We start from the raw sequence: 23,971 nt of genomic DNA, 5'->3' as shown, positions 1-23,971 counted from the left end.
AAATCTGAAGTAATTTGTTGGCCACCAGTCCAGTTTTGGATCTCTCAACATCTCCTTTTGCCACCTACGTAGCCTTAAAGGCATTCCCAGCAGCACTCTGACTCTGTGCTTGTTCAGTGAGCATCTATGTCCGCCCGTCCGTCCATTTTTATAGCCCGCCCTCCCATTAGGCGCAGGGAGGTTTACATTAAAATTAGAGATGTAGACTAACAAAATTAAAGCAGAAAAGGGTAACTCTTCATGAGTTGGTTTACGCAAAGCTGCTGAGATCTCTCAACATCTTTAATTTTGCTCGAGTAGCTGAATAGAGAGAGACCACTTTTTAAAGTTCTACGCCAACAGCATTTCTTGGACGACATGACAGCTGAAGGAATCAAAAACATGCAAAAGAAGTACATGAATATGAAAAACAATTTTAACCTTTCATGTTAAAAAACATGAATTAGTGATTGGAAAAGGTTGTTTATTCATTCCAGTAAAATATTACAGCCTCTTAAAAGGAACCAATTAAGAATTCAAATACTCGTTTTTAAACAATTGACACATTTGAACAAACTCTTTAAATGAGTAATTTCATCAAACTCTTAAATATTTTAAGCAGTAATAAGATCATAAATGCCAAATGTATGTGCACATAAGAGAGTTTCAATTTAATGGACTAAGTTAAAAAGCTGAACTCTTCAAATAATAGCAACGTATCCCAAGAAGAACAAACAAAAACACTCGACAATGGCCTGAAGAGACACACGGAGCTGGAGCCGTTCCCACAGCTGCCGATGCCTCAGGAGGACTGACGGATTCCACTCAGAATGCGCTGCAGAAGTGGTGGGAAGAGGGTGCTGGGGGGGGGGGGGGGCGGGAGGAGAGACAGTGCTTAGAATATCGCTGGGCAAACAAGGATTTCCACATGAACTTCCCACGAAGGAGACAGGACATTTCTGCTGCGTTCCTGTGTCCAAATGGCACCTGCTGTTCTGTTTTCACAGCCACTCTCCTACTGCTAGTTCCTTCAAGGTTACAGGAGAACAGCCATTGGTGAATCTAACTCTAAAGTTACTCCACAGGGACAGCTGAGTTAGATTCACCAAGAACTTTTCTCACGTAACCTGTGAAGGAATTAAAAAGCCTTTCTTAATTTTTATACTGTTGAGAAACCCCTGAAACATTCTTCAGGCTTCAAAATGCCCATAAGTGGCACAAAGAATCATATTCATGCAGAATATGATTGAGAAGCACAGCTGTGAACATGCCCACCTGCAGCCCCTCTGAACTAGAAGTACTGTCACCTCTCCCCCCATCCCCGGTCCCTAGGCCTCCCTCCCCCCCCAGCCCCAAAAAGGTTGGGGACCACTGTTCTTGAGCCTATCAAGATTGTCCTGTATTCTGTTGCTGTCTTCAGTTGTGTTTGCTACCCTTCCCAGTTTAGTATCGTCTGCAAATTTAATAAGTATCCCCTCTAATCCCTCACCCAAATCATTTACAAATATGTTGAACAACACAGGCCCCAGGACAGATCCTTGGGGAACTCCACTTGTCACTCTTCTCCAAGAAGATTCTGAACCATTAACAAGCACCCTCTGGGTACGATTTGTCAACCAGTTATTGATCCACCTGACAGAATTAGGATCCATACCGTATTTTACCAACTTGTGAACAAGAATATCATGTGGAACCTTATCAAACGCTTTACTGAAATCCAGATAAACTATGTCCACAGAATGCCCCTCATGTTTGGAAACAAAAAGCTTACAGCCAGAATTAAACTTTGTTGATCTTAAAGGTGCTACTGGACTCAAATTTTGTTACAGAACTAGATACTACAAGACCAGGGAGCAGCCAAGAGCCATCTGACATAAAGGAGGACAGCAGAAAAGGGAAGGGGATAGAGCCTGCGAGTGCAGTCGTAGTCAGTGTGTTGCTCATCTTCCCCACCCACCAGACCCCCATCACAGGCCGAAGGCTGGCCCCACTGCTAGGCAGGCCCCAGCAAGGTGCCAGAGGGGGAGGGGTGCAAAGTGCAGGAGCCTCCTCTGCCAGGTTTAAGTGGCTTCTAGAATCTCCATGTCTTTTGATGCTGGACGGGACATGGCAGGCTTTCAGAAAGCATCTATTCTTATATTTATATTGTTAATTCTGAATGTACAATAAGTAAAACTCCCCCCCCCATTCTCTCCATTGAATTAGGAGGGGGTGGGGTGGGGAGCAGGGCAAAGTCATAGCTCACTTAGGGCACCAATAAACGTGCGGCTGGCCCTGAGTAGACCACTTGCTGATGAGGTGGAGGAGAACTTGCAGAACGCGAAACCTCACTGTAACAAACTGCAAATTGCCTGGGGGTGGGGGTGCAAAATACTTAGTTTTGATGCTTTTGTAAATACCACTTTAAACTCCGCTATATGCCTGCAACACACCTTATTAATGTAAAAGCTTGACTTGATTCTGGGGATCAAACTGATCTCCAATATTACATCCCTTGATGGAGACAGCGGATGCTCTATCGGCTCCTGCCAGGCTGTCCAGATGCTCTGATGCAATTAGAAGAAGAAGAAGAAGAGTTGGTTCTTATATGCCGCTTTTCTCTACCCAAAGGAGTCTCAAAGCGGCTTACAGTCACCTTCCCTTTCCTCTCCCCACAACAGACACCCTGTGGGGTGGGTGAGGCTGAGAGAGCGCTGATATCACTGCTCTGTCAGAACAGTTTTATCAGTGCCGTGGCGAGCCCAAGGTCACCCAGCTGGTTGCATGTGGGAGTGCAGAATCGAACCTGGCCTGCCAGATTAGAAGTCCGCACTCCTAACCGCGACACCAAAATTACCTTTTCAAGAATGCTAAGAGGCCCGTCTTTTTCCACTCTGCATGTTCCTCTGGTCCGTGGGGTAAGATCAGTGCTTGCCCATCCTGCTGTCTTCGGCCCGGATTCCCTGCCATGTCATGTTCTACCCCTTCCCCTGTTGACAAATAAGAATAATGATGGAAGCACACAGTTGCTCTACACTCCCTTCAGAAAGTGCTGTGTTGACAGCCAGGAGGCTAACTGACACCGGCCAGTGGCCGCAGCTCTTGCAGGTCAGCCTCTAGGGAAGGCCAAACCTCCACCCCTCAATGTGCAGCACAGACGGGGAGGGGTTCTTGCCTGCCCACCCGTCACCTCCTAGAGCCAAACTGCTCAGGGGGCCCCATTTGCCCACTCAGGGGGCTGTGCTGAAGGCATCCAAGAGGAGCAGGGAGGAGGGAGAAATGACGTTTTAACCACAGGGATCTTTTCACTTACCAAAGACTGTATTGCCATAGCCATGGTTAACAATGGCAGCCCCACAGTACTGAAGCTGCATTTCTTCTGGCAGATTCTGGAAAAGAAGGTTCTTAGATGTCACTTTTCTCTACCCACAGGAGTCTCAAGGCGGCTTCCATTCGCCTTCCCTTTCCTCTCCCCACAACAGACACCCTGTGAGGGAGGGGGGACTGAGAGAGCTCTAATATTCCTGAAGAAGAGTTGATTCTTAGATGCCACTTTTCTCTGACAGGAGTCTCAAAGTAGCTTACAGTTGCCTTCCCTTTCCTCTCCCCAAAACAGACATCCTGTGGGGTGGGTGAGGCTGAGAGAGCTCTGCTATTACTTCTCAGTCAGAGCAGCTCTCAGTCTCAGTCTCAGCCCAAGGTCACCCAGCTGGCTGCGTGTGGGGGAGCAGGGAATCAAACCTGGCTTGCCAGATGAGAGGTCTGCACTCCTAACCACTACGTCAAGCTGGCAGGGGGATCAATATTTTACTCTTTTCTTTCTTTATAGTTAAATTAAGTTGTTCTTTTTCCTCCTTGATTCCCCCCGTACAACTCGCATTTTAAAGATCCTTCTGTCCCTCTTAATAAAACAGTAAGGAGGGTTGGGGTGGGCGGTGTCTGTGATCAAAACGGACTGACAAGTGGAGGGGCCGATCGGAAGGCACAAAGCGCCTTCTAATTGGGCTCCCAGCAGGGCAGACCAGAGTTCCAGCCAGTTGGGAGGCACAAACCTATATGCAGGTCGAGAAGCAACAGTGAGAACCAGGCATGGAATCACTGATTGGTTCAAGATTGAGAAAGGAGTTTGGCAAGGTTATATACTGTCGCCTTGCCTATTTAGCTTGTACGCGGAGCACATCATGAGAAAGGCGGGGTTAGAAGAGTCACAAATTGGGATCAAGATTGCAGGGAGACATGTCAACAACCTCAGATATGCAGATGATACCACTCTAGTGGCAGAAAGCGAAGAGGAACTAAAGAGCCGTTTGATGCAGGTGAATGAATGATTTCCCCTCAAAGGTCTTAGAGGGAAGGTTTAACCGCATCCCATACCATGAGAGACTCTATCCATGTGGTTCTGGCTACCCTGACTCTCTCATATATTTTGTTAGATTGTCCCTTATATGAGCGATGTCGGATGACAGTTTTGTTGCTTTGCTGGAAATCAAGCCTTCTGTAAGTCTATGATTGTGCAATTTTTGCTCTCTGACAGAGATCCAGAGGTAACCATTATAGTTGCCAGAGTCTTAACTAAGATGCTTATATGCTGCCAATTTTGTATTTTATCTTTTATTGTTTATCTTATCATTTTAAGATCTGTTTGGTTATGTAACCCCATGGCCTATTTTATTATTTCATTGTAATTTTAAGCTCTATTTCTATATGTTTTATACATATTTTATGTCAATAAAAGGTTACTGACTGACTGAAGTAATGGTCTAAGTAGAACAGTTTTTAGTAAAACAGATTTGTTCAGGGCCGATTAAGTCAGCCAATCTAGTAATTTGATCCAGTAGCCCACCAGCAGACGTCCTGCAGAATTTCCTGGAGCTCGTGGTTGAGTGGGCCTTCTGGTTTTCCAGGCTGATAGTCCGAGGGGACTTGAAAATCCATGCATAGGAGACCAGCTCCATTTTGAAAAAGTTTTATTATGTGACTTCTACACTGCTCCCTCACGATTGGTTGCCTCGGGGCGGTGAACAACACAAACTTGGTAAAACAATATAAAAACCAAGATACATACATCCCCACTAGAAGTCTACTAAAATACTCCCAATTAGTTTGGTTGTAAATTTCCATAGAACTCTCTTCCATATTGTTTGCTATCTCTTTGTACTGGCCTTGGAGGGTTGGCGTAACTGTTCTGGAATGTTGTGAGTAGTACCAGTTTACCTGGGCTTGTTAGTTAAAATGTTTTTTAAAAAGCAGTTTAGTTTGTTAAAAAAACACGGCATTTATGTGTCAAGTCTTGAATTCAGGGGGAGGGGTTGAGCGTGTCCATATAGGGCTTTGTAGTAACTCAGTTTCAGCAAGGAAAGTTCCTTGCACCTGTTTTCTCTCTTTCTTCCATCAAGAGAATTCTCTTGGACCAAGCGTCCGCTTACTGGAAATTCGATGAGGCACTGTCATAAACAATGACAATGAATACCTCTGTTGGATGAATCACATCATTCTGAAGTCTTGTTCTTCCAACACATGGCCTGGTTGTGCTGTAAAAACGGGTTGCATCTCTAGCTATATTTCTAAATAAGTAATACATAAATAGGCATTTGCTTGGCATGCTGTAAAACAGTTACTGAAAACAATAAAAAAGAGGGGGAAATTAAACATTCATTTGGATTCTTTTCAAATGTTTATATTTGGCAAATAACAACTCTAAGCAGAAAATATCAGGAGAAATATTTTTCTCCTGCAGTAAATTTTTAAAAATTTAGTTGAAAACACTGTGTAGCAATATGTAACAATTCATGCACAATATGTAACAATAAACAAATACCGTATATACTCGCATATAAGCTGAGTTTTTCAGCACTTTTTTTAAGTGCTGAAAAACTTACATACTCGCTTATATGCCAAAAAGGAGGGTGGGGGTGGGAGACAAGTATACTTGCCTGAAGAACAGGAACAGGAACAAAGCAGCAAGCCCGGGAGGGACTGTGGGAGGGGAGGGAACAGCAGTCCACGCCTCCCCCCTCACTGCCTTAACGAGGCTAGCACAAAGGTAGCACATGTCGCAGGAAGCTCTGAAGCCTCTGTCTCAGAGGGAGAGCAGAGAGCATTAGGAGGAAAGGAATGAAAAGTGGAGGCAACAGAAGGAGCACAGGATTGGATATAAAAAGGCAAGAGATGTCAGAGGGAAAGAGCGAGGAGGAGGGGAAAGAGCGAGGAGGAGGGTGGGAAGAAAAGGAAAAAAGGATCCTGGCCAAAAGGGATGGGGAGTTGGAAAAGCCACTATCCAAACACCACCCTTGGCTTATGTGCGAGTCAATAAGGTTTTCTAGCATTTTGTGGTGAAATTAGGTGTCTCGGCTTATATGCGAGTATATGTGGTAAGTTAATAGTTAATAGTTACTTTCTGTGTCTCCATTACACGTCCTAGCCCATAAACTACCACTAGCAATAATTACATTATTTGAATCCACGCCTTAAAACGCTCCCCAAGCCCCGGGGAAGGCGATCCGCAGCATCCGGAGCCGCGGATCACCTTCCCCGGGGCTTGGGGAGCCTTTTAAAACCTTGCACGCCGCCTAAAAACGCTACCCAGGCCCCAGGGCCTGGGGAGCGCTTTGCTACATTGGGGGGGGGGGAAACCAAACCGTCCCCTAGGGCCCGCTGTATTTTTTTAACAGCGGGCTCTACTGCTAGTTACTCAATAAGATGCCTTTTTATTAGTCTCTTGCAACATTCCCATTATCCTTTTCCATTAAAGCAGGGGAGATGCAATTCCTCCTCTGGTCCTTTCCTACCCAGCCACAGGACCACCATCTGAATGGGGTTAATCTTCAGGCAGCTTTGCTGGAGCCACTCCACCATGGCTCCCAGACACCTGGCCAGAGATTGCAGGGGGGGGTATATTTGACCAGCCACTCATTAACAGGTAATGCTGTGTGTCATCGGCATATTGGAGACATCCCAGTCCATACCCTTGGACAAGTTGCCCTAGAGGGTGTATGAAGATGTTAAAAAGAATCAGGGAGAGGATTGCACCTTGTAGAACCGTGGTGGCATGGTTCATGGTGGCATGACTGTTCCTCCCCAATAGCAACCCTCGGTCCCTGACCCCCATTTCCCCACAGGGTCACTTGTATTGTCAACCTTCACAATGAGGATAACTGCCAGGCTCATTTGTTTGTTTGGAAAATGTCAGCAGAGTTCAGAGCACCAGCTCCCCGTCAGTGTGCAAAGAAGCTGAAGAACCCCAAGAGGAGGAGACTGAAGTTCTGGAAGCAGCCCAGAAAGCAACATCTGGGACACCTTCAGGAGGAGCTGCCTTGACTCTGCCAACCTCAGCCGCAAACTGGGCACAAGGCCCCCAAGGCTATGGGAAAGAAAATGGATAACATAACAAATGTATCTCATCTTTGTTTTCTTTACAAAGAAAACTGACAACTGACAGACAAAAGAGAGGTTTGAATTTGTTTTAACTGGCAACCGAGGGGTTTGGCCCCACAGATCTGTTCTGGTAGCAAAGATGCCTTCCTTGCTTTACACCGCTCATTTCAGGCACACGAGTCCTACAACTGAATATCATTTCTGTGCTTCTATTTGGGCAAATGCTATGTTATGATTATTTTCGTTAGATGACATTAGTGATGTTCTATGATGTTTAATCCCTGGGTCACTCAACAGAAGGAGCTAACAGTTACCGTCCCATCCGACCCTTATTCTCCTCAACAGGCCCCACCAGCCCCAGGGCTGCCGAATCCACATGGACTGAGGCTGCACTGAGGAGGGGGAAGGCAGCTCAAGTGGTCCTGCATCAGCAGAGGAGGAGTGATTTTTGTCCTGCTTCCCTGAAAGGACTGGGAAGCAACTTCCCCAGGATGGAAAGGAAGGTTTGCTGAGAGTGTGGAGAAGATGCATGATCCTGGCACCTACACAGTTCAAGACCCAGTTCATTTGGATTTTCCATTTTTAAAAAGTATTAATTTCTGTGTGAAAATTCATATAAACGGCTACTCACAACGAGACAGACATCCCTGTATTCAGTTTATCTGCAATAAATAAGATACTTGATGAAAGGTAACGTTATCTGATTGGTAAAATATCTACCTCAATGCTTCTGTTGGCATGCCTATTCACAAGTAATTTCCATATTTTTTTGCACATCTGAATGGAGCATAGATGTCATAGTGGGGGTGGTATATAAATTAAATGAATTTTAAAAAGCAGGGCAGGAATTCAGTAGGACAAAGAATGGCAGCCCCTAAAAATCCTGACCCCCCTCCCAGCACCATGACAGCCAGGTTGGCCATATCCCAAGGACAATGAACGCCCCGTCACTCTCATTCCACATCCACAATGCATTTCTCAAATCTTATTTTGGCTGCAAAACTCCGGAACATGCAGCGTCCCGCATGAACACGAACCCCAGTCAGGGCAGGGATGCCTCACTGGCTCTGTCCAGAAGTAAAAGCACACAGCAAATATTCGCTGTGCTGTTCAACTCTCTACTGGAAGATGATTAGGTGGCTCCGGCAAGGAGAATCACAGAAGGAGCAGCGCAGAATCACATATGGAAGCCAAGCTCAGTTCACGAACCAGGCAAGTCTAAGCAGACATTTCCACTATCCACACAGACAGGCCATGGAAACAGCCGATTTTAGAATTTCACTCTTTCCTATATTAACAAAGTTTGAGCCCACGAGCACTTTGAAAACTAATAAAGTTTTATTCAAGGTATAAGCTTTTGTGTACGCATGCCGCAACAGCTTATCCGTTGAATAAAACTGTGTTGGTCTTCAACTGCGTTGCCCCTGGACTCCAACGTTGTTCTGCTGCTTCGGACCAACCCAGCGACCCACCGAGGCTGAATCTGCCCTTACTTTGTTTATTTCATTGTGGATCCTGCTGAATTCAGATCGATTTGAAGTCGAGTCTTCCTCTTTTCCCCCTCCTCCCCATTGAAACAGAAAAGTGTTCTGCACATGGTTAGGGAAGTTAAGAAGGGGAGGGGGGAGCCAAGCACAGCAGTAGCCTCTTTCTTTTCTTGAAGGGGGGAGGGAGAGGAGTGAGAAAAAAAATACAGCAGAGGAGTGAGAAAAAAAACCAAAAGGCAAATCTCTGCCAAGAGTAGTTAGGGTTTCTGGGAGCTTCTGCTGAGAGAAATTATGGGCTTCCCCTTTAAGGCAAGCTTGTCACCTGGGCACCTTGGCCAATCAGGGCCTCTCTACCACGGAGTCAGCAACAAATTCAAAGCAGCCATTGCTCTGCATGCTTTCTCATGCTTTCTCAATCCGATTCTTCAAATATTGAGGGTTCACTCTAGGATATTGCAGGATAAAGGTAGGGTCACTCCGGATCAATCATGCTTGTTGCAGAGGGAAAATTTAAATCGGACAAAATCAAACTGCATTCAGTGGAGATGGCAGGGACTGAATCGACCTGGGGTTCGAATAAAAGCTCCGTGGACCCTGAATTTTAATGTTAAAACTGGATTTCTGCAAGACCTGTCTTTAGACATTGTTAGCACCTCAGACCAAATTCAGAGAAGACAGCAAGATACTTGTAAGACATTAGTCTTACTGAATTACAGATCACTAAGAATGCCTATGAAAAGGCATCCTGCCACTGAACTTTTGTCATAGCACAGATCTTGGTATTGTAGCAGCCCTTTCAACACTTCTGAACTCACCCAGAAGTAACTGTTTTGGTCTTGAATTTAATTCTGTGTAGACAATGCAGACATAGGGATAGGGGAAAAGACCGGCATGGCCATGCTTGAATCTCAAGTCTGATGCTTTCTCCCATTTGCTTAAATCTGGACTACGTAGTTAAGACTCAAGCACTGGCAGCAAACAGGAGAGGAAAAGGTTATGAAAATGAAGTTATTTTGTTCCCACAAAGCACCACATTGATAAGTCCTTAAAAAAAAAGGCTATTCATCCCTGTGTGCTAGCCACTGGGGAGAGAGGCCTGCAGTACAACCCTATGGACTAGACTTGATCCAGGATGAACCACACAAAAGCTGATCGTGATCACATGACCAACGAGTCCATGCTTCTTTGTGAGCTGATTGCTTCCCAGCAGGCCAGATGCAGCTCCAGCCCCTTTCCCCTCCCTGGCTCCCTTCTGATGCTGGAGAAAAACACAACTAGCGAAATGCTCCTTTTGTCAGGAGGACCCCCACCACCTCCTGTTGCTGCTGCAGTACATGGACATGAGGCACATATGCAAAGGGCAGCCTCACTGTATGGACTTTGGCCATCAGTGTCCGTGAATATCCCTTGGGTGTACCCATGGATTCAGATGCTGCAAACAACCATGCAACTATTTCACAGGATGGGCACTCTGTGGGAGCCCAGGGAGCACATGAGTCTGTCATTCACCAAGTGGGATGGAATGCCAGCAGCCTTCTCCTCCAATTAGCTTTATTCAACAACACTGCCAAAAGGATACATGGGAACAGGACCAAGTGTTCAGTGGTAAATGGGTGCAAATTATGAAGGTTTCCAAGTATTACTCGGATGGCCTCCTGAAATACAGAAAGGGAAGACTGAAACTCCATTAGCACTTACACATTTCTAAAACACATAACAAATTGACTTCATTTAAGTTCCTTCTGTAATTGATTTTTTTCTTGTTTTATCATCAAGTGTAATAACATCCAAATCTCCAAGTCCTGTTCTCACATTTTCCCTTGAGAAATAAGGGTGACAAGGGGATTAAATAATGCTTTAACACACATCAGGCTTGCAGCAGCTATTTGTGCTGCACTATTCGGTAACACACAAACCCCTTGAGCTCAGGGAAAGGAAGGGAACCATTCAGAAATATTATCCTTCTTCCCAGTTTTGCACATGACTACAGATTGCCCCACAAAGGAGGAGGGTTTTTAGAGGTAATCTTCTTGTGCGCTCACTCAGAACTTCAGACCCACAAGTCACTCTTGCTGCCCCACTGATCCTGCTAGGAAAACTATGGTGTAGGGAATTCAAGAGAAAGAACAACATTTTCACTTTAAAATACCACCTTAATTCTTGTGCAACACGCGATGCTTTTGCAGTTATTCCTCCCAGAAACTACTTAGTAAAACCTTCTATTCTTTGCCCAAGGCATGGGGGATCACAACTAAATTTCACCTGTACCACCATAAGATTTCTGATGTATCTCACCTCAAGTTCTTTATTGACAAGTTTTTCATGGAGGTCAATATTAGTACTGCAAAAACACATCATAGAGATTAATATCAGAAATGAAGGGTAAATGACCAGAGCCTACCACATTGTTAACAATAACAACAACATTTCCTGCCCTCTCTCTGGCGACTCAGGGCAGATTACAACAACACAATATCCATCCACCCATAAGATAAAATGCAATATATACATTTAGTTAAATTAGTTAATTATAAACAATAAACTACTAAATCTAACTACTGATAGCCTGATTTTCTCTATCCTGAAAGAAGGGGCAGGGGGCCCTTTTACTAGTGTAAATTTGGGTCAATTTGGTGGATTTCTGGCATGAAGGCCAGCACTTCCAGACGTCATTTCAGCCTCAACCACAGGTCCAGTGGATCAGCTCTGTTTTGCAAGCCCTGCGGAACTGGACTTGGGCTGGACTTGGTGTCGGCCATGGCAACACTGGGGTTCTCGCAATTTGTTGCCAGTCCCACCCATCAGGCTGGCCATACCCTCGACTTAATCTTGGGTGCAGGTGTAGAGGTGGATCTGGTGGCAAATAACATTGTTCCATGGTCTAACCACCATGCCCTGAAGGCTCACTAAGGATACTATTCCCTCCCTTGTTCGGGTGATGGACGTATTTTAGTCCACCCACAGAGACTTACGGCATCCATACCAGCTGGGAGGGAGCTTTGGGCTGGTTTTTCATCAATATGCAAATGAGACCCAGCTCTACCTTCTGTTGGACGGTTGGCCAGACTCCCCCCAGGATACATTTGCCAGCTGTCTGGAAGCAGTCGCTGGATGGCTCAGGCAGAGTCATCTGAAACTCAACTCCTCCAAGATGGAGGTCTTGTGGCTTGGTAAAAAGGGGCAGGAACAGGCAGTGCATCTCCCATGCCTAGACGGGGTGCAATAAACACCTGCACCAGCAGCCAGAAATTTGATGCCTCTCTTTCTATGGAGGACTGGTACCGTGGGGAGCAGATCTGAGATTGGAACAGCTGGGTTTAATGGGGGGAATTGTTCATTACACTGCCATCTTGACTGATTGGGAATAATTTTTAGGAGAGTTTTTTTTGGGGGGGGACATTGGTTTTAATATTTATGGGGTCTTAAGTGTTATTTGTTTTACTGTTTTTACTCTGTAAGCTGCCTCAAGATGACATTTTCAGGGGAGGCAGGATAGGCTTATAAATAAACAAACAAACAAATAAATAAGAGAAGCACCTTGGGACTCCACACACATAAGGAGAGCTATCTCCATCCGGCCCTCCGTGGTATACTGCCTGTGGGGTTCCATCAAGTACTCCCAATAAACAGACTTCGTTTGAGGAAAATCACTTTATCGAAGGAGTCTTTGCTAGGACTAAAGTTAGTCCGGGTCCTTTATCTACTCCTCGCTCTCAGCCCCTCCGTGTGCCCGGCATCTTCACTGGTGCCCAACGTCTCTGGGAGAGACAGCAGTTCCCAGGCGCAGCACAGCAGGAGGCAGGGAGCAGAGGCTCCAGGCTTGCTACATTCACACATACCCCGGACAATAACCAGAACCCAAGGGGAGGCGACTTGATTACCACTAAAGATCAAAGGGCCACAGGGGATGCAGACATAGACAACTGGCAAAGGCCTACTAATGAAAGGAACCAGGTTACAGGGCAAAAGTATAAAGCATGGTTTTTACACTTCCTCCAAACAGGGAAATTTCATTTCAGTTACTATTCCTCACTCAAAATTGAAAATGGCTTATGACAGACCTTAATTATAAATATCAGTAATTATTAAGATGCACATTTAAAAATATTTTTTTAAACACTTAACGCTACTGCTGCTTTACTCACTGGCAGAAGGCAACAATCTCTCCAGCGATTGAATTGCAGCTGTCCTAGCTCTGGGATTGCAAGTTGAAATATTTTGCACCATAAAATACTCAACTATCTACTATGCAGACTTTTCAGGTTGGCTGGTCACACGTACCTCACCGTGTTGCCATATCTGATCTTAAATTTATACACATTCAATCCTGCGTGAATAAATCTCGTCTCAGGCACAGGATAAGTAAATGGTTTTAAAGACATGTATTCAGAATTCCGACCTAGTTAAGAATAAAAATGAGATAAGTCAGTTTTCCAAAAAAAGATCACATCTAACTTCAATTCCATCCTGGACCGACATAAAAATATGCGAATGGCAGTGCCATTTTTAAAAATCTGTCTGAAGGAACTTTTGATCACACTGCCATTTTATGAGCTCAGAAAGCATATTCAGAAGAAACTATTAACATGAATGAATGCATTAGACTGATTTAAAACTGGGGGGGGGGGGGAGGGAGATAAAACCATCCTAAATGAAGTATTTATAGTCAGGCCCAGGGCCAGAATTTTTAATGCCCTCAGTAACTGTGGCACACCCTCTCTGACGTTTAGTATAGAGCAAAATTACAGTAATTGATACTTTTCAGAGAGAGAACAAAATCACATCTGTTCAGTTTGGCATCTACTAAAGCTGGTCTCCCCTGCTGGTGCACCTCTAGGGTTGGGCCAGCCCTGACCCCAACAGCGCTGCCAGCGCTGGGCTGGGAAACACCCAGATATTTTGGGGGTGGAGCGTGGGGAGGGAAGGGCAGGGCCTTCAGCTAGCATGGTGTCACGGTTAAGAGTGGCACAGTCAACAACAACAACAACAAGCCTTTAATAGCATATAAAAGTACAATATAAGAAGGGAAAGTGCAAAAGGATCCACTGCTAGTGAGAACAAAGGCAAAGATCATGCTTTAGACATAATACATTCACGATTTCTCATGGCAAGATATAAAACTTTGCAACGGGTTCAATTATATCAGGGTTCTGGGATGTCAAAAGAAACTTTCGTTCATCCGAATGCAGTTCTCTTTTACACAGCAGTGAGTTAAGAAATTTGGCTCGGATCGAAGAATAAAATGGACAATGGCTGCTGGCCGCCGCACCGGCTGCCGTGCCGGCCTCTCCCCCCCCCCGCTGCAGGGGGGGGGAGAGGCAGGCGCGGCCGCTGGCGGCCCGGTATGATGGCCTTTGCGGCCCGCTACGGGGCCGCAGACCGGGGGTTGGGGACCCCTACTATACAGCATTGTCCACATGGGCAGAACCTAACTGAATACGGGATCTGTTGAAATCTCCCATATAGAACAGCAGAAGGTAGAGGATTAGTTCTAGCTAACATGAATGCTCTACGCTGTTGTGGCAGATTCTAATGTGAAGTGCTGGGTTGATTCCCCATTCCTCCTCCACACGCAGGCAGCTGCATGACCTTGAGCCAGTCACTGTTCTCTTTGAACTCTCTCAAACCCCCTCCTCAAAGACGCCTGTTATGAGGAGAGGAAGAAAAGATTATTGTAAACTGCCATGAGACTCCTTGGGATGGAGTAAAGCGGGGTATACAAGACAGCTCTTCTTAGAATGCCATGGTCCACCCCCCAAAACAGCCGTTTTCTCCAGGGACACGGATATCTGGAGATCAGTAGTGGTTGTAATTCTGTGAGATTTTCAGGCACTGCCTGGAGCTTGGCAACCCCAGATCTTAATCTTATATTCATGCTGCAAAGGCAGTACAGCACATGACAGTATCAATACTTGAGCTGCAATCTTGACAACAGTTCAGCTACTTAAATCCCAGCCAAGTAAATGGGACACCACTACCAAAGTGTTGCAGGGATTTCATGTTTCTATCAGGGATTTCCTGGACTGCTAGAGGACCCACCTTCCAGACCCCCTGCAAAGGGGGGAGTGGGGGGTCTGTTCCGGAGGCGCCAGCTGGGCCGTAGCAGCCGCAGTTAAGACAGCCCCAACACACAGGCTTCCTCGACTTTACTTCAGGAAGGTAAAGGGCGCGGGGGGGGGGGGGGATGCCTTTCTAGCTGTTTGCAACAGGATGGCACATTAATACAAATGGGAATCTAATAGGCCCATCTTCGCTGGCCGATTCTGGCGCTAAGGAGAGATTGTAAAGTAATAACTCGGTTATGGAGATAAGCACTACTTAACAAGTCATGTGGTGGTCCATGTGGAGGACCCATTAATCTTCAGTTTGCTAGAGATCTTGCATTATCACTGACTCCAATATTTGATATTACACCCAAAATGACAAATACCAATTTGCAGAGCACAAAGCAAATGCAGGCTATTTGCAGTAAAAGATTTACAAATGTTAGCTTTCAACCCAGTGAACAACCACATAAATTCAATACTGCATGTAGAGAGCACAAGGGTTCAGTTGTAACATATTAACAGGAATGCCAACACAATAACTATCATGGTAAATTACTGCTATTGTGAGGATAAAATAGTATAAAGCCCAGTTTGCAAAGATGGCGGAAAGGCACAATACAGTTGTGATAAGTAACAAGCCTAAATTAATTAGAGTGATTACAATTCATGTCTGGGAACAAAAATACTTTGTTTCTAAACTTGAAAAAGAAAATAATAAATGATGAGAGAATTTGAAATGTATGGGTCAATATTGGGATTATGTGACAATTATGAAAAATACTTCTACATGCACGATTATGAGAATCTTTACACCGCTCTGGGAGCGGTATAAATAAAACAGTAAGGTCTGTGGGGGTGGGTGCTGTCCGGGATGGGGGAGGCCAACGATTGGCCCCTTAGCCCAGGACTGACCAGTTGGGAGGCGCAAAGCGCCTCCCAACCCACCCACCCACCCCCCAACGTGGCCCACCTTCGCCCCATGGTCACCATTCCCACGCTGCCCGTTGACACGCAAGGTAGGCCCCAAGGCCCTGGCGTCGAGCAGGAGGCGGCTGGGGTGAGGGGAGGCCTCGGCCCGGCCACAGGGACAGCCCCGCTACATCGCAGACGCGGTGGGACTGCCCCTTTGGCTGGGCCAAGGCCCCGACATCGAGCGGGTGGCAGCAGGGAGGGGAGCCGACGCAAGGCTACCGCCACTTCCCCACTAAACACCCATGCACCCATCTCTACCCCGCCCTCTTCCCCCGCTGCCTCCCTCACAACTCCCCTTCACCTAAACAGTCAGGGTGTGTGAGAACATAGATTCACAATCGATAAATTTATAAATTGATAAACACTCAGGGTGTGTAACAGGATAGAATCACAATCATTCATCCTTATCCATCCTCCATGGTTCCTCTATATATTTGTGAAACAGCCTGGGGGGTGGGACGTGTCCGGCTGTCCAAGTTGGAATAGGACTCATCAGGGTGCAGGCAACAACACTGGCTGCACCCTGATTGGCCCTGCCCCTACAGCTCCCTCCCTCCCTCCCTGGACACTAGCCACGTTCCTCTCAGACATGACAGAGACAGAGAGAGACACACTGAGCCCTGCCAGACCGAATACAAGCCCTCATTCCCTCCTATTGCTCCTGCTGCGAGGGAGCCAGAGAGAGAGAGAGAGACAAAGAGAGCTGCCCCAAATTGCACACCAGCCCTCCTTCCCTCCTACAAACCAGCCCTAATTACCTGCTCTGCCTTCTGCTGCGAGACAGCAAGAGGGAGAGACACATGCAGAGAGAGATCTGCATCTCTCAGTGCTTTCCTGCTTGCAATGGGTTTTCTTGCTAGTCATCATTTTATAACATGCTACATAAATATCATAAAACATTCAATTTCTATAGTCCTCAACTAGTTCAGGTTTTTTGGGGGGTAGCAGATTCAAAGACACTGGACTAACAAGAAAATGAAATATAAGAAGAGAGCAGAAGGGACCTTGGAGCTAGGAACCATGTTATCTTAAGCAGAATTGCACCCTTCTAAACCTGCCAACTTTGAAGGATACAGCCAGGTGTAACTCTATTTAGGATGGCATTTAGGAAATGTCCCAGTGCTGCCAACTGATACTTCAGGTCCAGACTCACTGGGCGGAAATGGGGAAGACAGGACATACTTGACCCTCAATGAGCATCATTTCATCCTTAGAAACCCACACCCAGATTCCTGTAGCTGTACCCCATTGTCAGGAAGCAAGTGGTTGAGACCCAGCAGATCCGCACAACAGATATCACTCTTGGGCTTCAAGCTGGAGCTTTAAGTAAAAGTCTTTATGTGGGGGATAGATCAGCACTTCACAAGCAGCTCACAGAGAGGAATCTTGACAGAGGCATTAAGGAAGGTGGTTACATAGCTTATATACCTTGGAGGGGAGAGTGGGGCACAGGGGATGCTTTTGGTGGGAACACCGATTCACACAGAAAGGGCAGTACAGTTGCCTCTAATCTACAAGGTGCCAAAACAGCCCCTCCGGCCACCTGGTATTTAGTCTGAGCTCTCAGCAAGACCGTCCTTGCGAGAATCGATAACAGAGGGAACTCGGGAGGATGCTTTGAAATACAAGAGGGGGATGGGAGGGGCACTTTCAAGAGAGCCCAGGAAGATGCCACAGTTTCACGGGAGATCTGGGGCACAAAGGAAAAAAACCAAACATCAAAAGGGACGAAAACTATGGGTCAGGAACAGGGGTTCATGACACCCATCCAGGTTGGGCAATCACGCTTCCTCGCTTGGCCCCTTCCTACCTAGCCATAGGACCTCCCTTCAGGGCTCTTCCCGTGCAGTTAATCCCAGGTACTGAATGTGTTAGCATTGGGTGAGGAGGAATCGAGAGTGTGGCCATCTGGCTGGTGTACTGCATGCCTAATGTGGAGGCTTGGATGTCCAGGTGGAGGCTTGGATGTTACAGTTCCCCAAACTATTAATTCTCGGGAACTTTAACATCCACGTTGAGCTGCCGTCCTCTAGAAATGGACTGGACCTGGTGTCAACCATGGCAACATTAGGGCTCTCGCAATTTGTTGTTGGCCCCACCCATCAAGCAGGCCATACCCTGGATCTCATCTTCAGCACAGGTTTGAACGTGGATCTGTTCACAGCAAACACCATGCCATCGTGATTCTTGGCCCCCATATAGTTTGACTGGCCTCAACCAGCGCTAGGGCTTTTTCGTTCCTGGCCCCAACCAGGTCGAATGAGCTCCTGGAAGAATTGAGGGCCTTGCGGGAGCTTTCGACATTCCACAGGGCCTGTAAGACGCCAGGTATATGGTTGAGACGGGGACATGGAAGATCGAATCCCCCCCCCCAAGAAGAGGTCTCCACCAAGCCATCCATCACAGTTGGTGGGCAGCTGGCACCTGGACCTTCTCTGGGCACCGAAGGCAGCCTCAGAAGCTTTGCAGACTGGAGATTGTTGCCACCGGGGGTATTTTAAGGGGGTTATTACATTGATGTTTCGTGTGGGGTTTTTATCTGTAACCCACCGCGAGACGGTTTGCCAGGAATGGCGGGATCTAAGTTGAATAAACAAATAAATAACTCCCCTTAAGAGGGAGGATGACTAAGAGGGACTGGAGGCCTCCTTGAGAAATGGTTACTTCGGAAGATGGACTCTATGGCACCCTACCCTACTGAGCTCCCTTCCTCGAACTCTGCCCTTCCAGGATCCATTCCCAAATCTTCCAATACAGAATTGGCAACCACACGTTGAAAAAAATGCTTATATGCAGTTATTCTGTGGCCTACAGATTTCTCACAAGTGAGTGTAAGATTTCTTCTCTTCAGTGGGGCAAAGTCCTCCAAAATTGGTTAGGTCATGCCTTCACTCGCTCCAAGCAGGGCTATGCAAATTATATGCCTCTCCAGGAAGAGAGTGGGCTGTCCTTTCCAGGCATAGAATAGCTAAGCTCCTCAGGATAACAAAGCAACCTTAATAACAGTTAGCATAATAGTAACTATGTTTTCAATATCCACCACATAAAAATCAACCAATGATAATATAATATATAGAAAAACAATTCGGTGGGGTAATTGGAGGACTTTGCCCCACTGAAGAGAAGAAGCCTTCAAGTACCGTATTTGCCGGCATATAAGACGACCCCCCAACATTTCCACTCAAAATATAGAATTTGTTACATTACATTACAGTACTATGGGCCACCATGGGCAGCTCTGTCTATCCCAACTGAAGGGCACCCGGCGTATAGGACGACCCCCCCCCACACCTGGAGGCGTGTTTTTCAGGGGGGGAAAGTAGTCTTATACGCCAGCAAATACTGTAAGTCCAGTGTTTTGTTCTCCTTCAGGGGTGGGGGAAGTCCTCCAAAACGGGTTAAATAACTAAGCTTAGACAGGGTGGGCAGAGAAGCAACCTCAGCACTGTGTTCATCCCAACCCCTGTTCGAGAACTCATCTTCCAAAAGCAGTCTCAATTAGGCCACCGAAGCAGCCGTTCATGCCCAAAGCGGCCAGCACCATAGCGCGGGGGAGGGGCGGTGCTGGCGCACCAGTCGGCGTACGCACACAGGCGCAGAGCTCTGCGGGCGCAGCCCCTCCCCCCGCGCCACGGCACTGTCCGCTCCAGGCATCAATGCCTGCTTCTGTGGCCAAAGTGCACAGCCAAGGACTCTCGATGGAGTTCTACTGGGCTTTCATGGCATGTCTAACCAAGAAGGAAAACCAGGTTGCTGCTCTACCCATGTTCTTGGCAGGTTTCCTGTTTCTGAGTGCAACTGAAGTCTCTGGTGCCCCAGTAAGATGGGCTACAACCCTTATAGGTTGTCTCAGACATGAGTACCATGTGCCTTCTTGATGCAAAATCTGATCCAGATGGCCACTGGGGCTTGGAGACTTAACCATTCTAGTAAAATGTTCCCTGTGGTACAAATAAAGACTTTGACCGTTGCAAACTTTTGTTCTTAAAGAACCATGGGGAGGTTCAGGATCTTATAGCAGGCTGTCAGCCTAAATGCCTGCTCCCCTGGCCAGATTAGATAGGACCACATCCACAAGGGATAGACAGTGAGATGGTTTTGTATGCCTTCATGCAGCTTTACTGTTCCTGTCCAGAGGATCTTGGATAACATCCAGGGTGTAGCTCTATCAGAAGGACCTCTTTGGAAAGCACTTTTTAGTTCTTCTCTTGCCTCATCCTAAAGGAAAGACACTCCCTCACCTGTCCACTCAAAATTTCCAGGAGGTGCACAAAACCAGTCAAATAGTTTGCAGAGATCTTGTCCATCTTATAGTCATAGAGTTGGAAGGTCCCCCCAGGGTAATCTAGTCCAACCTGCTGGAAGAACTAACAGCTACCTGGCTACCCACAGTGATCCCAATTTCATGCCCAAGTGACCACCTGCCACCATCAAAAATCTCCAGAATCCAGCCTGGACTGGAGGGAATTCACCTACCATCTCACAATGGTGATCAGCAATTCCCTGGATCTGCAAGGAAGGGCCACAAGACAAACAACAGCACATCCCTTCCGGCCCGCCCACTCACCATCTTAACCTCATTATTTGCAGGACTCCATCCTCCTTCCTAATACGAGGGCCCCTGTGTGTGGAGGGTGGGTGGGTTGCTCCTTGGCAGAGGATGCCCTCTTCAAAACCCTTTACAGTTTGCCTTCTCTTCCTTGTGGCCAGACAATCCTCTCTTGCTGATGGGCCAGAGGAGCCTGGCACAGGAGGAGGGGGAGGGAACTAATTCTCACCATTTCCAAAGGAAAGAGTTGATTCTTAGATGCCGCTTTTCTCTACCTGAAGGAGGCTCAAAGTGGCTTCCAGTCGCCTTCCCTTTCCTCTCCCCACAACAGACACCCTGTAAGGGAGGGAGGCTGAGAGAGCCCTGAGATTTCTGAAGAAGAAGAAGAGTTGGTTCTTAGATGCCGCTTTTCTCTACCTGAAGGAGGCTCAAAGCGGCTTACAGTGGCCTTCCCTTTCCTCTCCCCACAACAGACACCCTGTGAGGGAGGGGAGGCTGAGAGAGCCCTGAGATTTCTGAAGAAGAAGAAGAGTTGGTTCTTAGATGCCGCTTTTCTCTACCCGAAGGAGGCTCAAAGTGGCTTCCAGTCGCCTTCCCTTTCCTCTCCCCACAACAGACTCCCTGTGAGGGAGGGGAGGCTGAGAGAGCCCTGAGATTACTAAAGGAGAAGAAGAAGAAGAGTTGGTTCTTAGATGCCGCTTTTCTCTACCCGAAGGAGGCTCAAAGTGGCTTCCAGTCGCCTTCCCTTTCCTCTCCCCACCACAGACTCCCTGTGAGGGAGGGGAGGCTGAGAGAGCCCTGAGATTTCTGAAGAAGAAGAGTTTGTTCTTAGATGCTGCTTTTCCCTACCCGAAGGAGGCTCAAAGTGGCTTCCAGTCGCCTTCCCTTTCCTCTCCCCATAACAGAAACCCTGTGAGGGAGGTGAGGCTGAGAGAGCCTTGATATTACTGAAGAAGAAGAAGAGTTGGTTCTTATATGCCGCTTTTCCCTACCCAAAGGAGTCTCCAAGGGGCTTTCAATCGCCTTCCCTTTCCTCTCCCCACAACAGACACCCTGTGGGGTGGGTGAGGCTGAGAGAGCCCTGATATCCCTGCCCGGTCAGAACAGTTTTATCAGTGCTGTGACTGGCCCAAGGTCACCCAGCTGGCTGCATGTGGGGGGGGGGGTGCAGAATCGAACCCGGCCTGCCAGATTAGAAGTTCGCCCTCCTAACCGCTACACCAGACATGATTAACCAACTGGTCTGCGGTTTTTGTGGCTGCCTCAGTTTTACTGGAACCTGCAAGCCGCCCAGCCGAGGCCGAAAACCCTGGCTGGCTTTGGGAGCAGGCTTGTGATTTCCGTGGGGCTTCCTCTCCCCCGTGATGTTACTGCCGCCTGTGTTGGTGATCCTTTCGGCCTCCCCCCCCCCCGCTCCTTCAGGCCCAGAGTCTGGGGTCTCTGCCACTGTAGGGCGTGGGCGCTTGTTGGGGCATCCCTCTGAGGTCCTGGCTGGTGAATTCCCTGGGCAGTTCCCTAGACGGGCCCCCCACGCCCCTGTCCAGGGTGCCGGGCGGCCACTCGGGGCCAGGCGGGCTCTGGCCTGGGGGGGGGGCGGCGGGCGCAGCTTCCCGTCCTGCTTTGCGCTCCTGCGGGCGGGAAGAGCCCCTCACTCGGCCTCCCTTTGGCACCAGGCGGGGGGGGCTCTGTCAGCCCACGGGGAGGAAGGGCCGGACACTGGCCACGGGGGGGGCGGGGCGGGGCGGGGCTTGGGCCTCGGGCGCTTCTTCGGCGTCTTTCGCCTTCCCGCTCTCCGGACGGGTCGCTCCCCGTTGCCAGCCTCCAGGTGCGGCCGGGAGATCAGGAGAAAACGGCCCCTGGGGACGGGGACTCTGCCCCCCCCTCTCCGAGGCATTTCCCGGGCTGGAGCTGGCAACCGAGGGCGCGTCCAGGCGAGGAGCCCCGCCCCCAGGGCCGCCCCGCCCCGCCCCGCCCCCTACCTGCGGCCGCCGGGTCCATGGCGCGGAGAAGCCGCTCTGGCGCCTCTATGGTTCGCGGCGTGCGGCGCCCCCTGCCGGGCCAGGCCGGAACGGAACCCCGGGGAGGGGGAGGGGACTCAGGTGGGGCCGCGGCTCGTTCCAGGCGGCGCGAGGAGGAGGGGGAGGAGGAGGAGGAGGAGGAAGGCCCCGGGCCCCCTCCCCTCCCCCGGCACGGCAGGGCCCCCGGCGGGTTCCCTGGCTGGACGACAGACCCCCCCCCCCGACATTCAGACCCAAAGCAGCTGACATCATTTCTTCTCTCCCTTCCCGTCATCACGCCAGCCCTGTGGAGCAGGCCAGGCTGAGTGGGGGCGATAGGCAAGCGGGAGAGCCCGGAGAGCAGAGGCTTCCGAACAGCCGGCCTCGAAGGAGCTCTGGGCTCGGTCCCTGTTGGCCCCGCCGCTTGCAGGGACACGCATGGCCATGGCTCTGCAAAGCCCTGAAGGCGCATCACGGCGAGCGGGTCCTCTTCGGGCCCAGGCCGACCACCGCGGAGAGAGGGCGGACACGGCCCGCCTCGTGGGATCCAGCCGCAGCCGCAGCAGCCCTGCCACAAAGGCCCCTCGGGCCCTGGGGAGACGAATCGCTACAGCCTGGAAGGAGAAGACGGGCCCATGCAGATGATCGGCGGGATGCTGTCCTGACTCCCACCCCGGACCCCAGAGCCAGACTTCTGTTGGCCTTTCAGAGCAGAATCCAGACAGACCCCAAACCAGCCAATGGACTGCAAAGGTCCCCACTGTGGCATCCAGTCCGCTTACATCGATCACCATCAATCCAGCCCATCGGGCACAGCTGCGGATCCCCAGCCAGGGACCTCCAGGGGGCCCACAGCCTTTCCCCGCCTTCCTTAATGGCCTTGGCCACAAGCTGGGGAACGAGCTGCCTCTGCTCAGGGGGCAGGCGGTGGGAGTAAAAATCAAGGGCAGGGGAGTCGGATGTGCCGTGGTGGTGGTGGTGAGGGGTCCAGGATGTCTGCTCATCTGCCCTACAGAAGCCACAGCCACTGTAGTCAAGAAGAAGAAGAAGAATTGGTTTTTGTTTGCCACGGCTTACAATTTCCTTCCCTTTCCTCTCCCCACAACAGACACCCTGTGAGGGAGATGAGGCTGAGAGAGTCCTGATATCACAGAATCATAGAATCCTAGAGTTGGAAGGGGCCATACAGGCCATCTAGTCCACCCCCCTGCTCAACGCAGGATTAGCCCTAAGCATCCAAGAAAAGTGTGTATCCAACCTTTGCTTGAAGACTGCCAGTGAGGGGGAGTTCACCAACTCCTTAGGCAGCCTATTCCACTGCTGAACTAGAATCATAGAATCAAAGAGTTGGAAGGGGCCATGCAGGCCATCTAGTCCAACCCCCTGCTCAACGGAGGATTAGCCCTAAGCATCCTAAAGCATCCAAGAAAAGTGTGTATCCAACCTTTGCTTGAAGACTGCCAGTGAGGGGGAGCTCACCACCTCCTTAGGCAGCCTATTCCACTGCTGAACTACTCTGACTGTGAAATTTTTTTCCTGATATCTAGCCTATATCGTTGTACTTGTAGTTTAAACCCATTACTGCGT

General features: G+C 48.7%; 1 protein-coding gene across 1 annotated transcript; it reads right to left on the bottom strand.

Annotated features, from left to right (window-relative positions):
* Positions 1-446: 446 nt before the first annotated feature.
* On the bottom strand, positions 447-22,497 carry MAJIN (membrane anchored junction protein). Its single transcript, XM_077309606.1, has 10 exons — positions 22,367-22,497; positions 13,101-13,218; positions 11,115-11,160; positions 10,399-10,474; positions 9,635-9,760; positions 7,964-7,994; positions 5,429-5,522; positions 3,272-3,347; positions 2,816-2,948; positions 447-839 (listed from the first exon to the last, which is right to left on the bottom strand). The coding sequence occupies exons 1-10, from the start codon at positions 22,383-22,385 to the stop codon at positions 782-784; spliced, it is 777 nt and encodes a 258-aa protein (XP_077165721.1). The 5' UTR covers positions 22,386-22,497; the 3' UTR covers positions 447-781.
* Between the last annotated feature and the right edge of the window lie 1,474 nt (positions 22,498-23,971).

This window comes from Paroedura picta, chromosome 14, assembly GCF_049243985.1.
Source record: "Paroedura picta isolate Pp20150507F chromosome 14, Ppicta_v3.0, whole genome shotgun sequence".
In the NCBI taxonomy this organism is placed as follows: domain Eukaryota; kingdom Metazoa; phylum Chordata; class Lepidosauria; order Squamata; family Gekkonidae; genus Paroedura; species Paroedura picta.
This window is presented reverse-complemented; position numbering and strand designations above follow the sequence as displayed.